Here is a 16,577-nt window from a genome sequence, read left to right as displayed (position 1 = left end):
TTACAATCCAAAAAGCAAAACATATCTTTAGCAATAACAGGATTCCCAGCCAGAGGTGTTCTCAATGTATGATATACTATGCTTGGGAATTTGCTGCTGGGCTTGAATTTCTATACGTTCTGTTGTTTGTATCATTCAAATTTTTTTTTCTCATAAACTTGATCAGCGAAATTAAGCTTTCAATTTTTGCACGTAATCCTATGTCATAATGTTGTTCTAGAATACAGTCTGTTAAGCAATGCTCCATTCTCAAAAAACCAAGAGCATAATAATCCCTAACATGGTCCCTGGATCACCTGAGATGATGCTTACTTCCAGAAAGATCTACCACTAGTTCTAAGTGTACTACAAAGGTCAGTAATATCTATCCAAATATACAACTAATCATTGCATTTTTACAACAAAAACTATTGTTGGTGAACAGTTACTCTATGCAGCGAACTGACACCACAGACTGCTCAGCCTAATTTCTCCGTGCAAAGGAATCAGCTTAAGACGAGGTTTGTAGGCACAGAAATGAATTTCTGGTGAGGAACTTCAGGATTATTCCAGGGCCTAACTTGTGCCAGAGGCTCCTCACAGCCTAGCTTCAAGAAGGCAGCATTGGAAAGCACTGGAGCTGTACTTTTTCTGAATTTCGGTAATCAGTTCAAGCTGCTGGAGACAAACAATAAAATAAAATAAAATAATAAAACAACATAAAATAAAAGGCAGAGAGTATCAGTTCACAGGAACAAAACACCTGATGCTTTGTAGTTTAAGCTAAAAGATGCATCCCACACATTACCTAATTTATAGTAGCTATACAATGCAACATATTGACAACTAATAGCTACCAACCAAAAAGGGGGTGAATGACTGGCTTTCATAAGTTGTCATTTAACTTAAATACAATCTAAGCAAGCACATTTTGTTTCAATTACCAAGTACAGAAAATTTGCACATCTTTGTGCGCCATTAAACACAACATTTGGGTTAAGATGGAGGAGCTTTAAGAATTCAGTGCAGGAATAGGCACTTGACATTGCAGAAACAGAAGCAAAACATGCAAAGGACAGGGGCTGAAAGAAAAAACAGTCTTACCATAAAATATCCAAGCTAGTGAAACATTATCTATTATAATCTTTTGTCAGTCTTCCCATTATTGTCCATTTCCTGCTTCTCATCCTCGCTTTGCAAATCAAAGTGTAGGAGTGCATCCAGACTGGATATCCATAAAAAGGACATTGTTAAGAGATTTAACGTTTTAATAACAACCTTCACAAACCATGCACAACCATCAACAATAATTGATAAGAATAAGCATCCCACTAACCTGCAATTCTGAGGAACCCTCCATGATACTAAAGGCGATCCCTTAAATCTAGGTGGCAGAGACATATAGCTTTTCCAATCTTGAAGCAATATCCTGAGATCGTGAAGTTTACTATCCAGCCCAAAGCAACAATTTGCATGCATGGTACAGACTTCATTTAAATCTCGGCTAGGTTCGCAAAACCCACCAAAGTATGCAGTACTCAAAAATCTCATTTTTAGTCCAATATCTTGGATAAAAGTACCATTTTTTATTATGTTAAGTACATCCTGATCATGTAAACCAGGAAATTTCTCTCTTGATGAGTACCAATACTTGTAGAACTCTATGGATCGATTATTTGACCTTACAAACTTGAAACCACCATTAGGTTTGTTTTCAACACCATCAGATATCCCTGAAAAATGATCACAAGCAATCTGAAAATCTGCATCGAAGTAGAAATGGGGAAATGGATCCCTAAACCACATTACATCAGCATCCTGGAAGAAGAAAATGAATCAGAAAGTACTAAATATGAATGAAGCAAATACTTCTAAAGTTCACATATATTTACATGAAATATCACGTTATTAAATGAAATCAAACAAGCAACAAATGTAATAGGAAACGGCACAACTTAAGTATCATAATTAAATAAGTGAATCACCACAACAATGTTTAAGTCTCGAAGATAAAACACAAACTAGTGAATGTCCCAATAAATGCAAAGAAAAATATCCAAAAGACACGTAGAGAATCCTTCCTCTATGAATACCTCTGATAAGTTATATTTGGTTTTGACTTCCTATCTTTTGAGGATTGAACATGAGATAATCTTAGAAAAAAAATTAAATCATATGATGGAGTATCTTCTCACTCTATCTAGTCCTTAAGATTCCATAAGCCTCAAAATAACACAATAGACAGAGTTAAGTACTACTATTCTCCCATGCAAAGCAAGCAAACCACACACAAACACCAAAATGACACGTTCATCAAATTATGAGATGCCAATACCAAGATCCAGCCATAGACAAAATGTTGGTTCTCTGGATTAGAACTACAATATATGATTATTAAAAACGTTAATCAGCAGAATAAAACTGGTAACCATGGACCTAATGACCTTAAAAGACCTTGGACAGGGGATTATAAATAAAAACACAGTTACAGAAGAAATTGTTAAGCGCAACTGCTTAAGATGATTACAAGTGTTTGTTAATGCATATGCAGCTACCTCAAATGGGAATATTTGTGTGCCTGTACGAGAGGGGGGGAGGGAGGGAGGGAGGGAGAGAGAGAGGGAATACCGTGAAAACAAAGTTAAATCCCAACTCCAGAACAGATTGTAGGAAAAAAATCCTACTCCACATCATCTTTAAGTACGCTGGAGTCATGAAATAGGCCTCACTTGAAAAATTGACTCCTTCAGTAACTAGGGCAAAGCAATGTGTATGTATATCCAAACATCGAGAAAATGCTTTCATATCCAACGCAATAATCACCAAATGATTAAGAAGTTTCCGAGTGTGTTCTCCAAATCTGAAGCTCTCAAGAAAGAGATCAATAATTGAATTTGGTGAAGCCCACGCTTCATTCAAAGTAGTTAGAATTACTGTTTTATCTTCCATTGCAGCATCATTCAACACTTTTTCAAGCCTAAACTCCTTGCTGTCCTACAGTAACCACAGAGGTCAACAGAGCACGAGCATTTTATTGTCTACCATGGACAGCAAATAACAATGAGTCAAAGCATGGAGTTCTGCAAAGATATTAAACCAAGAAAAATTTTCCCTTCATGCGTATCAAACTATATTTTTTTCCAATGAACTCATGAATTTCCAGAAGAAAAAGCCCAATACCGCATTATGTGAAAACTCTGGCACCAATCTAGAGCTGCCTTGACTAAACTATAATGAGATACAACACGAGCCAGCTTAACCACAAAGGTAAAACTAGAACTACAGAATGTAGAAGGATGATGTACAAGTACATACAGAAGGACTTTACAAGAAAATTTTGCAGTAATAACCAAAAAAGCAACTGCAACCACTATCATTTTCCTATCTCAGTATTGACAAGTAAAATATTATTCCATTTATTTCCATTTTCCATCATCCTCTGAGAAAATTGTCAGAAGCAATCGTGCTTATATAAATCTTCTTCTTTTTTATCGTGTTATAAATTGTGCTTATAATGCCCTCATTGGATCAGTAAACCTTCTTCTTTTCAGCCAAAATGGTTAGTCAACTGATAACTTAGTCACTCATATAATAAAGAATCTGAACATCATCTTTATTCGTTGAAAGAACATTTTGATTAAACAATAAGTTAAGTAACCAAAACAGGATATTTCAAATAACTCAGCGATCATTTGCTCCATATGCTGTAAATATTTCTCGGAGATCAAAATTTTTAGGGGGCAGGCCAGTAGGCATGGATTCTGCAGAATCACTGTTCATGGTTCTTCAACTAATCAAATTTCTCAGCATAACTAAACATGACGCCAAGGTTCAAAGGCCCAAAAAAAAAAAGCCAAACCCTTTATGGAGTCCGAAAACACAGTAAAAGAAAGGCCAACAACTAACAAACCAACTGATATTCCCTTCTTCTATTCAACTATATATGGAAATCAATACAATGGACAGGCACGCACTCACCGGCAGACGAGAATTATCAGAGGAAACATCGTCAGAGAGTAAGTCAGGGTTCCCGGAGGCATAGTAGTAGTAATAAACCATCGGCATTTTCAACCCAACAGAATCAGTAGCTCTATAGAGAACAAAGCAGGACAAAACCACAGCGCTTAGGAAAACAATCGCAGTAAATACTCGCCGGAGATACACGGCGGAATTAGATGCAACATCCGGCTTCATCTCGCCGGAATTTGAGGGCAGCGGCGGTTTTGGCGGCGGAGACGAGAGAGGAAGAAAAGAGGGAGAAGACAATCGACGGCGAGGAAATATATAGGCGGAGGAGAGTGGCGAAGATGATGGCGATGACGAGATCATGATGGAGAATTGGTAGAGATTCGGGTCGGATTTGTAGGCATTGGGCGTAGAACATAGTACTCGTTACCGTGCGTGAGTATGTGAGACAGAAAGTGCGGCGAAGAGGGTAGATGCGGACTTTGTCGGTTTTGATTTGGTTTTAAAGTTTTGAGAGATGTTTTGGTTGTTCAAGAGAAACAGTAAACGTCTATATAGAAATTTGTACCGCGGAAATTTTGAAAATTGGGGTGGAAATTAGAAAGTAGTGAAAAATTAACAAATAAATCTAGACATTTTTTTGTACTCCCTCCGTCCAACTTTAATAGTTCTGATTTTTTTCACACAATTTAAGAAAAAGTAGTTAATTTTGTTGGAACAATCAATTTAGATAGCTATTTTTCTAAAATACCCTCACATTAATTAGAGTACAACTTTATGGGAACTTGAATTGATGGTAAAAAAAGAATCAAGACTCATTAAATGGGATAGGTTTATAATAACAACAACTTACATTGAATAAGGGTATTTTAGAAAAATTAAAATACAACTACATTCTTCAATTGGAAAATGAGCTACAATTTGGGACAGACGAAAAAGAAAATATGACTATCAAAGTGGGACGGAGGGAGTATTTAGATTTACCAGTACTCAATGCACACCCAGTGTGTGTGCAATCAAAAAATACATAATATTTATGATCATATATTTTAAATAAAATTTTTATTACTAAACCAAACTTTAATCTTTTAAATATTTTCCAAAAAATAATTTTATATTGCTAGTTATAATATTTAGGGGTAGTTATGTTGAAATATATATTTAAATAGTTGAAAGTAAAATTAGATCAGTAGTTATAGATAGTTAAAATAAAAATAGTTTTTATAAGAGTAAATTCATAAAACGACAATAAATGTTAACCCCGATGTTAACACCAAACTCCTTTCTCAGGCTTTATATATAATATAAATTTTGTTAAAAAGAAATAGTAATTGAATTTCAATTTTACAAGTGTCCAATAGGCATTTTTTAGATGAACTTTTATAAGAAAAAAGTTTTTTCTATAAGTTAATATATATATATATATATATATATATATATATACTCCCTCCGTCCCATTGTTAATGTCATATTTCACCTTTTTCATTGTCCCAAAATTAGAGTCACGTTACACTATTTTCCTTCTAACGTTCCGTCCTTGCCCTCATAGTGCATGTGCTAGAAAATCCAAATAAATTTGGTGGGACCTGCTATTTATTATCCATTTGGAGAAGCAAGAGGAGTACGTTAGACTAACTCTCACTTTATAAGGCCAATAATAGCGCGTGTCTCTAACATACAAAGGGATGCTTTTGGTTAAGATGGGACCCACGAAATCATTACTCCATGAAAAACACAAAGTGCAGCTGAACATTGTACTTGCGACGGGGTAAATTTGGAACAAAGGCTTGACTGTCAATAATGATACCACTGTACATAAAAAGTTGCATTCCCTATAAACGTCTCTAATATTGGGACGGAGGGAGTATATAGAATTTTATATCGTGTAAGTGTATAAAGTGATCATTACACCCTTCAATCCACTGCAAGTTCATCTCCTCCACGCTCCAGGTGTCAAAATTTCAAGTATAAAATGACCATTATGCCCTTCAATCAACCTCTTGCTCAATCTACCCCGTTTACGCATAGTCAATGCCTACCTTAAAGTGTTTTAAGGGTAAGAAATTTCAAGGATGAGTGTCATGTTTGCGTATTGTAAAAATATTACTAAAATGGAAAGAAATTAGATATCAAATATAAGTATACTTTTAATTTATACATTCAATAAAAATTGCTAAATAGTATTGTGAAGAATTCTGATACTTCTTCTTGCTGTTTGAAATGTTTTGCTTTATTTTATAAGCAATTGAAGTGCATATCATAGATAAAATTTAGTAGAAATTTTATTAAATTTAGAGTTGTTGATTATTGTTTGCTTCTAATTCGTATGCTAAAATTATTGGCCTTGTTTGACAGATAAATTTTTTGTCAAGTTTGTCTGCTATAAGTTTAAAAACTTTAGCTACAGTAACTTCAAAAAACTTTTCAAAATTTTTAAACTATACATTTCAAAATATTAAAAAAAACATACTTCAAAATTTTTTTTTTAATTTCTATAGTAAGCTACAATAAAGTTTTAGACAAATACCTAAAAAACTCACTTGCCAAACGGGGCCATTGTCTTTTCTTTTTCAGAATGTGGAGGCTGTGAAACATGGAAACTTTTGTGGTTTTTTAAACTCTAATTATGTTTTAATCAAATTGGCCGTCTTTAGATTTTGGAGTTGGCAAAGGGGTGTTTAGAGATTCAGTAGATGATTGCTTCTTCATTTGCAAATTATATAAGCGCAATCTTTTTTATTTCCATCTAAGGTAAGCCCGCCTTCTATAGTTTTTCCTAGGGAAAAATTCACTTTGAATTAGGGACACATTTCATCTCCAAACTTTTTTGTGCAACACATTTAGTACATGAATTAATAGCCCTGTTTGGCAAGTGAGTTTTTTTTATATTTGTCTAAAACTTTATTGTAGTTACTGTAAAAGTTGTAGAAAAAATTTTTGAAATGTGTAAATTTTTGGATATTTTGAAATATATAGTTTAAAATTTTTGAGAAGTTTTTGAGATTACTGTAGTTAAAGTTGTTAAAAAAACTTATAACAGACAAACTTGGCAAAAAACTTGCTTGCCAAACAAGGTCATATAATTTCTAACCAGATTTAGTTCAAAAACAGTAAATTGTTTAATTTGGAGGGAGAAGACTCATGCGTATAGCACGTGGCAGTTGATTTGGATTGCGAAATTATTTTTACTTAATGGCCACGTGCTAAACACGTGAGTCTTTTCCATCCAAATTGAACAATTTACGGTTGTTGGACTAATATGGCCAAAAATTATTAAATCATGTATTAAATATGTTGCGCCTAAAATTTTAGGGATGAAATGTATCCCTAACTCAAATTTTAGGGATGAAAAGTGGATTTTTCCCCCTTCTTCCTATCTAAATGGCTATTTAGATATGGCAAGCTTACAGAACCGACATGTTCCAAACTGGACATCATGGCATACTGTGTGTAATGAACTTCAGCCTGTTTGCCATGAAGAACAGAAGGAACTTGATGCGGTTGAGCTACTGGTTCGTGGCCTTTTGGTCACTGTTTTGGGGTGTTTTGGTTGTTGTCTTGGTGTATAGGGCAACTCTCAAATTGCAGTCCAATCGGTTCACAAGGTGGTACTCAACCGACTAAACTTGCGGGCTGGTTTGGTGTAATGGTTGGCACTTGGTAGGTTTTTTTTTTTTTTTTTTTTTTGAAACTAGAGGGTGTAGTGAAGGGGCTATTTAGGTCTGTTAAGGGCTTTGAAGTTGACTAGAAGCCTGGCCGAATGGGTTTGGAAGCTGGTAATCCAAAAAGAATTAGGATTAGTTGTAGTTCAAGGTGGGACTTTGTTCTTGATTAGAAAACTAGGGTCGTAACTTCCTTTTTTTTTTTTTCTTATCATTTTTGAGTCTGTTTTGTTCCCATATTCGTAACTACGTGTAGGGTTTTGTCTTTGGTCCGAAATCTGTCCTGCGTGTGTCCTTTGTCGCAGATTTGTCTTACTAAGTTATGCATTCTTCAAGGTTCTATTCGTGACTTACTTGTCCATGAGTCACACATTGATGGACTAATGGGACACTTTGGTGTCACCAAGACTTTAGCTATGTTGCAGGACCATTTCTATTGGCCACGCATGTGCAGGGACGTGGAGCGGATTGTTGAAAGGTGTGGTGTGTGCCATAAAACTAAGTCTCGGGTCAATCTAAACGGTTTGTATACTCCTTTACCTATACCTCACCAATCTTGGATTGATATTTTCATGGATTTCGTACTTGGTTTACCTCGATCTAAACGTGATCATGATTCTATATTTGTTGTGGTAGATAGATTTTTTAAAATGGCTCACTTTATTGTATGTCATAAAACGGATGATACTTTGCACATTTCTGACTTATTCTTTAAAAAAATTGTTCGTTTGCATGGCATACCTAGGACTATCGTGTCTGATAGAGATGTCAAGTTTTTGAACTATTTCTGGAAGTCATTATGGGGTTGGTTGGGAACCAAACTGTTGTTCTCTACTTCTAGTCATCCTCAAACGGATGGACAAATTGAGGTGGTCAATAGGACCTTATCCACACTCCTACGTGCAATCATAACGAAAAATCTTAAGTCATGGGAGGAGTGTCTACCTCATGTTAAGTTCGCATACAATAGGGTTGTGCATAGTATTACACAATTCTCATATTTTAAAGTTGTGTATTTTTTTAACCCCTTAACTCCCTTAGATTTGTTGCCATTATCTTTTTCTGAGCATGTGAATTTAGATAGTAAGAAGAAAGTTGAGTTTGTGAGATCATTGCATAACAAGGCTCGTACCAACATCGAGAGGAGGACGGCCCAATATGTCCAACAAGCTAATAAGAACAGGTGCAAGCTTGTCTTTGAACCTGGTGATTGGGTCTGGTTACACTTGCGCAAGGAAAGAATTCCCAAAAAATGACAAAACAAGATGTCACCAAGAGGAGATGGGCATTTTCAAGTCATTGAGCGCATCAACGACAATGCATACCGCTTAGATCTACCTGGTGAGTATAATGCTAGTGTTACATTCAATGTTGCTGATCTAAATCCGTTTCTTGCAGGGGACGAGCACGATTTGAGGGCAAATCCTCTTCAAGAGGAGGGGAATGATGCGGTTGAGCACGAGACCCATGGTGCTCAGGAAAATCCTGTAAAGGTGCCCCAAAACCCAGTGACACGAGGACGAGCTAAGAGATTCAAGGAGTCACTTCAAACCTTGGTTCATGCCGTCCAATCTCAAGAGAAACCACCCATTGAAGGGATTGAGTTGAAGGATCCTTGCAAGACTACTAAAGTGTTGCTGACAATTGAAGATGCAAGTGTTCAAGCTCCAAACGGCGGATTGGGTCACTGAGCTTACGGTCTATGTATTGTTGGGCTAAACTTCGGGCAAGTAAAAGAAATGGGCTAGCCAAATTTTCTTAATGTTTTCCCAGCTTTATTAGGGTTTAGTCAAAGCTATAAATAGCCTTAAGTGATGTTTTACATTCAGTTTTTCGATATTATTCAATAAAAATTTCAGAATTTCGTCCATAGATTGTGGCAAATTCCTTTAACTTGTGAAAGCTAGTTTGAACATCCTAGAGTTGATCTTAGGTTATTTATTGACTTATCAATCAAGCAAACACACTTGATTGTGGCGTCCTCTATCGTTGAATCCGTTCTTGAGTGGTCCAAGTTTGGATTCGACTCCATTCGTCTTGCAACGTGTCCTCTAGGATCCTAAAATAGCTTCCGCGCTCACATCAGAACTTCAGTTTATCTTAGACCATTCATTGAAGAACATCCTTTAATGGAGTCACCATTTTCAGGCTGGAAGCTCGAAAACGAAGGCAATGAAGCAAGAACAATATTGCATGATCTATGCTCTGAGCTTTTGAAATTTTGGTCTTCAACTTGTATGTTACGGTGTGCTGATATTGATTGAGATAAAAATCCATTATTCTTACATGGTTCATCAACTGAGTCAACAACTAAATCAACTTAATTACCTAATTGATTTTCCCTTTCTTTTCACTATCAAAAGTTTAGCTGACAATGAAACAGACATTCAGCAAGCTTAACTATGCATCAAAGAAAATAAGCAAGCAACTTGAATATCAACAACCTAAAAGTGCTCACAAAAGTAAGAAAACAAATATAAAATGATGAAACGGTTTTAGAGTTCGTTGCCAAAGTCTAGAATCATAAGTTACAGAGTATATACGATTCAATTGACTTCCTAGCCAGTGCTTTTCTTGGAATTCAAACTTTGAGATTGGATTCCAACTACTATAATACTTGTTTAAATAGTAAGCAACTACCAATAGTTTGCTAATGAAACTTGTAAATACCAATCAAACTTAAGTGGCATTTTATCAAAAATTAGGCTAGTTAGTCAAAAGCAGTGTGACTAACCTAAAGGAAAGTGATGGACAAAGCAAAAGTCTTGAATACCCAAGTTAATGCTGCAAAATCGAAACATAAAACATGATGCTATTACAGTGAGATATGAATGGATACATATGCTGAAGAAAAAACTGAGTGGAATGAAAGCAAGAAATTGAAAGAAGCCTTCTCTGTGCTACGTTGGAACATGAACGAAAAGAAGCGAAGCAACCATTGGTAGTGTATCTAGCGGTCTGTACTACATACCATTCAAGGTTTGCTTGTTCATAACAATTTCATCTCTAAAATGGTAGTTTATGATATCTAAACTAATCCAGTACTTTGTATTTCAATTTAATGGTTATGAACATGGTTCAAAGTCGCCGTCGCGATTGCGGTCATGGTCTGGACCGTTCCACATCGGTCTCAACATATCGGTCACGGTCTCGGCGAGATGCGAATTTTTGAAATATTTAATATTCTAAAAATTGTAAAAAATATGATAAACAAAAATAATTAAAAATTAGTAAAAATAATAAAAATTCGAGTTGACTCCGGATGATTCGGAGTGATTCGGTATGACTCGGCCGTTCAACCCTTCACGGTGATGTCTTAACGAGTTGAGTGGACTCGACCGAGTCTTTGAACCATGGTTATGAAACGATGAAGTACAACTGATAATTCATCAAAAGTTGAGATTGCTGTGAAGGACAATCTAACTTTAAGGGAAAAAGTAACTATCAAATCCGACTAGATAATTGGGAAAAAGTAGAGCAGTTGAAGAATGTTTGCATGGTTGACTTACAGGCAAAGGAGAGGGAAAAGAGGAGAACCTGACATAAAGGAACCGTTTACTGTTTTTAATCTAAAATTGAACAAAGAAATGTAAGCTTTGTTGAATAATCTATAATTCAACGGCAAGTAAAATCGTGGGAAAAATAAATACAAAGCTAACATCTAGCATTGAAGCAACAAGAAAGAACATCTTAATAAAATAATATGTGTGTGTGTGTGTCATTTAGACGTTGATGCATCCCTTTGATGAACAAAGAAAAAAAATTTGTCATAATAAAGGCAAATATTAACATATAAATGAATTAAAATAAAATTAATATGAAAAGTGCATATTATATTAGGTGGCAATTTAAGTTCATTTGTACAACTTTAAATGCTAATAGAAATACGAATGAGTATAAAGTCAAATGCTACTAAATATTTTAATATGAGCAGATTAAAATAAAACAACAAAAAGAAGCATCTTAATATATTATTTATATATATATGTTTGTCATTTAGAAGTTGATGCATTCCTTTGGCCAACAAAGAAAAAAAATTCTGTCGTAATAGAAGCCAGATATTAATGTTTTAATGAATTAAAATAAAATTGATACAAAAAATATATATTATATTAAGTGGCAATTTCAGTTCATTTGTACAACTTTAAATGTTAATGGAAATACGAGTAAACATAAAGTCAAATACTATCAAATATTGTAACATGAACAGATTAAAATAAAATTGAAACGGCAGAATATACATTATGGCATTAATAATCTTTTTCTTTATAATAATATGAAATCAAATTTAAATATTTCTTTTCATTTTTGAAAATATGACAATTCAAAAAATACTCTCTCAAATTGACATCATAATGAATATAAATTAAAATAATGATAATAATTTGTAATTGAATTACATCTCTCAAAGGCCTACAAACTAAAAAGTCCAATAAAAATAATTGGACCTTATACATGAATACCAAGGCCAGTCCAATTTTGGTCATTGTGCCTTGCAATCCAATCTATCTACCCTTGCTTTAGTGGCTTATGAAAAGAGAGGGAATTTGTGAGGATCCGAAATTTTTTTTATTTTTATAGAATATTACTGGAATATTTAAATGATTATTCACTCATTTTCTTCGAATTATTTATTTCGACCATTTTAAACCCATTTATATGGAACGACGCCTCTTTATATTTTTAAAGCGTTTTGTTGAAAAATTCGCTTTTCGAAAATTTGTTTAGTCTGGAACGACGGGTGCACGTTTTTCTAGGCTATACTTGAATCGGGAGTGTATTAATATTGGAGAATTAAGAACGATCAACAATAGATTAAGAAATATTAATGGAGGAATTAATACTCAATTCACGTGAGGACTCGTAAAATTATTATTTTTAAAACCCCTAATTTTGGCTCAATTAATTATTTATTTGGATTTTTGCCACGAATAATATTTTCTAACCTTATTGACCTAAGTACATGGTTTTATAGTTTCGTTATATTTTTAAAGTGTTTCGTTTCAAAAATTATTTTCTTATAAGCTTGTTTAGTGAAAACGTGAAAACGTGTCCAAACACTTTAGCCAATTGGGAATACAATAAGTTCAAAAATTTGAAACATATACAATGGTCCTAAAATAGGTAAATTTAGGTTTAAATACTCAAGTGATAGTTAGTGGTACGATCGTTATAAGAATTTCTCAAAGGTTTCATTTTATTGCGCCTAAATTGGAAATACGTGTTTTCACGTGCGCGCTTAATTGAGGGACTTTGGACCATTATTTTGGGACAATTAAGAATGAATAATATTTATATGAATGTAAGTGCCCTAGAGGTTTAGTGCACTAGTGCAACAAACTTAAGAGGAATCGAACACAAAACGCGCGCGTAGGCGCACTAGTTGCAATTGATTTTTACGTACTTAAAATATTACACGAGTAGCGTTCCTTATACGCCAAAGGATCAGCAAACCATTTTCTTTCTTCAAGCTCCTTGGACGGCTAGTAGCTGCAAAGAAACAACAAAAAACTTTCAACATTCCCTCTACAAATCTTACTCAATCTACCAAACTCTCTTAAAAATTCAACTACATCTACCTCAACACTTGGGAAGTCCATTTAGCTGCAAAAGGAAGGAGCTATCCACGGTTTTCTTCAAGCTTCAAAGGGCCGAAACTTCTGTCTTGACCAACCATCAAGTAGGTAATGATCTAATACCTTAAATTTGTCCTATGAAAGTTAAATTACACTTATAAGCTTGAATTTGCATATGGGTTGTGGTTGATGTTGGAGAAATTGGAAAAGTGAGCTCTATGAATTCCCACTCTTGGGTTGTTGCTGATTTTGTGCTTGATGATGTTTATAATGTCGGATTAGTGTTTAAGTTAGTGGTTTGTTGAAGGAAAATTGCTGGAAACTCACGTTGGGTGCAAAGGCCAAATCTGACCATTTTGCCCCTGCTTTGTTCGGCCACTTTAATGCAGAAATTTGAGGATTTAATGGGTTGATTGTGTTGTTTACATGTTATAGAAGTTGTGTACAAATTTTCATTGAAAAATGTTGAGTTTTGGTTGATCAAAAGAATTTATTTCCCAAAGCTGGTAATCTGGAAACGGTTGCCGTCGTAACCAGACCAGTGTTCGTATTTCATCCATAACTCCGTATTCCGACGTTGAAATCAAGTGTCGTTAGTGGCATTTGAAACTAGACATACCCATCTTTCCAACGGTATATAATGCACGTTCTGGTTCCATATGTGTGAACCGCACCACTCTTCTGAATTCAGCTGCCCTGTTTCTCCGTTCTGCCGAAATGATTTGATGATGCTGCAACTCTAGGCTTAATTTCGAGCCAGTTGCATGCTGAAACTTAAAATGATTTCGTCTGTGAAATTTTAGCCCTATGAATGTTTTTCTAACAGTATCAACCATGCCCAAATCCAAGTTAAATTGAGTGAGTTATGATCAAAATACGGTGACTGCCTTGTTCTTGAAAACCTTAGATTTGGACAGATTAGATGTGAGACTTGTTGTGGCCTTACCAAATGAATTTCTTGGTGCTAAACACCTACCAAATGTACCATGTATACTCCTTAGACTTTTCTTGCACAAATGAACCATGTTTGGAGGTTTTCCTTAGCCGAATGTTTGGAAACGGAGAGAAAGAGAGCTAAAGGCAGTTTGGCCTTAGTAATTTCAAACTTTGGTTGATTGGTTAACCACCTTCCCGAAGGTATTTTTTCACGAAATTTGATAGAGAGATACCCTTCATATAGCAGTATTATACTGCAAAATTTGGTATTAATCCAAATCCGTTTCGACACTTAACTAAAGGTCCAAAGTCGGAACCAAATCTGGAAATTTGTTAATAGTCTTGAAATTTACCCAACTTTGAGCTACCATATCTTAGTGCTCGAAACTCCGATTCTCGATCCGCTTATTCTGCCCTAAACCTTACTTGCACATCTAATTGAGCTATAAATTTGAAGGGCTGGTTTGCAACGAGTGAATTCTGCCGAATTTTCAAAATTAGCAAAAAATCAACCCCGGCTCAATCCTGGGTGATTTGGAACAGCAATTTTAAGCTCATTTTTGAGCACTTTCCACTTCGATTCATGGAAAAGTGACTTCTAGGAACTTGTAGTACTTTCTAAGAGGTTTCCAACGGTATAAAGTTTTCCAATTCTCGACTTATGCCGAGTGAGTTACGATTTTTCAAAAATTCATAACAAAACTGAAATTTTCCAACTTTCAAGGAAATAGAGTTTTTCAAGAACTCTTTATTCTTTTGATATTATCTAAACGTTTTATCCCCGATTTCTTAGATAAAGACTTAAATACTTTTGAATGTTATCAAACCCCTCTCGAATCTCGATTTACGAGTAATTGAGGTTCATTTTCACGGAATCCCTTAGATTAATACTAGTGAATGAATTATTCCTCGATATTTGGGATTTGGATGATAATTCACTATTATTTGCCCAGGTGCACACGAGGACCTTCACGAGGATCCCACGGTGGACGCTTGAATTTTCCTTGACCTTACTTACACCTAATACTTGGTGAGTGTCAGGTGTATGTAAACTTGTTACATGTTTAATTGTTATTAATGATTGAAAATCTTGAAAGTGGAGTCGAGTGTGTACTTTACCACACTCGTTCTCATTAGAAATGAAATATTAATGATTGAAATGTATTGAATGAATGATTGAAATGCATTGAATGAATGATTGAAATGTATTGAATGAATGAATGAAATGTAATGGTATGCTATAGTTGCCTACGTCGTTGGAGTGAATCTCCTCGACACACAAGTGCACATGGGGACGCCCAAATCTCATTGACCAACCTTGGACTCGAGCCGGCATGGGTTTGGTCGGGAACCTTGGCGAGCCATGAGATATATAAGCTTGACCTAGTGAGAGGTCTTGCTTGGCATACTCGAGTAGTATCGCCACAAACAAATGACAGGCGGGCCCGATACAGGGGTATGTAAGGTGAAAGGGGACAGGTTAAGTGGAGTTCTACGGACTAAACCTACCCGATTGACGGAGTGTCAATTCGTGGAGGTTATTGAATGTGCAAGTGGAATATAGCTCCTGAGGGCTCCAGTATCCTTGAATTGTTTCTGGTTATATTTCCAGTAAATTGTTAATTACTAAAATATGATTGCTTGACTTGTAAATTGAGATTATTATTTGAGCAATGTGCTTGTATGTGTGTTCTTGGCCTCACGAGCGTTTTTGCTCACCCTGTAGATTTGTTTTCCTTAACAGGATTGAACTTGGCGAGATCTCGAAGAAACCTTCCTGCTACGCTTTTGTTTAGGGTTTCTATTACTTTTGACTTTGTCTTGGCTTTTGGGTTGTATTTTGGAATCCGAATGTAACTTTTGGAGCATGATGTATATTTGGGATATATGATGGTTGTTGAACACCCGATGTGCGGGTTGGATATCGGATGACTTTTATTAAACTTGAACGCTTCCGCATTTATTGTATCTAAGTTATTGACTCGTATGGTGTGGTTCGGCAATAAGTTTAAATGGAATTGCTTGAGTCCTGGCGAGAACTAGGCAGGCGTCCTACGGATACCCTTTGGTTCGCCTTAGGGAGAAGTGGGGGCATCACAGAAGGAATGAAAACTCATAAATTCACCAAGAGTGCCATGCGTTAGTGAAACAGCATGCCATAATAGCAAGTAGAAATTGTTAGCGAAAAGGAGAAATTCGTACAAGTTTTCTTGGACTGTCAACTAAAGAAGAGGAAGAGTTGTCCTCTTGTTCTCATCTCTCCATCGGGCAAAAAAATGATTAAACTTGCTACAATTAGCAAACTCACCACGTAATTGTCATTAAAAAAGAATCCAACAGCTAAACCTCATTAGGCTGAGCTATTCATGGATCCAAAAAAGATAATGCAAATGTACCGATGTGTTGCAAAAAGACTTCAAACAGTTTCTTTTCATTTTTAAAAATGTGACAAATTTTC

General features: G+C 35.4%; 1 protein-coding gene across 5 annotated transcripts; it reads right to left on the bottom strand.

Annotated features, from left to right (window-relative positions):
• Positions 1-308: 308 nt before the first annotated feature.
• LOC113753314 (uncharacterized protein At4g15970-like) lies at positions 309-4,439 on the bottom strand. Of its 5 annotated transcripts, XM_027297435.1 has the most exons (6): positions 3,958-4,439; positions 2,608-2,973; positions 1,661-1,797; positions 1,316-1,408; positions 1,084-1,204; positions 309-654 (listed from the first exon to the last, which is right to left on the bottom strand). In XM_027297435.1, exons 1-5 carry the CDS (start codon positions 4,306-4,308, stop codon positions 1,117-1,119), a joined length of 1,035 nt encoding a protein of 344 aa, XP_027153236.1. In that variant the 5' UTR covers positions 4,309-4,439; the 3' UTR covers positions 309-654; positions 1,084-1,116. The 5 variants fall into 5 exon arrangements, with proteins under 5 accessions (XP_027153236.1, XP_027153235.1, XP_027153234.1 ...); XM_027297434.1 differs by having other exon boundaries at positions 309-657; positions 1,316-1,797; XM_027297433.1 differs by having other exon boundaries at positions 1,316-1,797.
• Between the last annotated feature and the right edge of the window lie 12,138 nt (positions 4,440-16,577).

This window comes from Coffea eugenioides, chromosome 11 (assembly GCF_003713205.1).
Source record: "Coffea eugenioides isolate CCC68of chromosome 11, Ceug_1.0, whole genome shotgun sequence".
In the NCBI taxonomy this organism is placed as follows: domain Eukaryota; kingdom Viridiplantae; phylum Streptophyta; class Magnoliopsida; order Gentianales; family Rubiaceae; genus Coffea; species Coffea eugenioides.
Note: the sequence above shows the minus strand (reverse complement) of the source record. Positions and strands in the feature narration are given on the sequence as shown.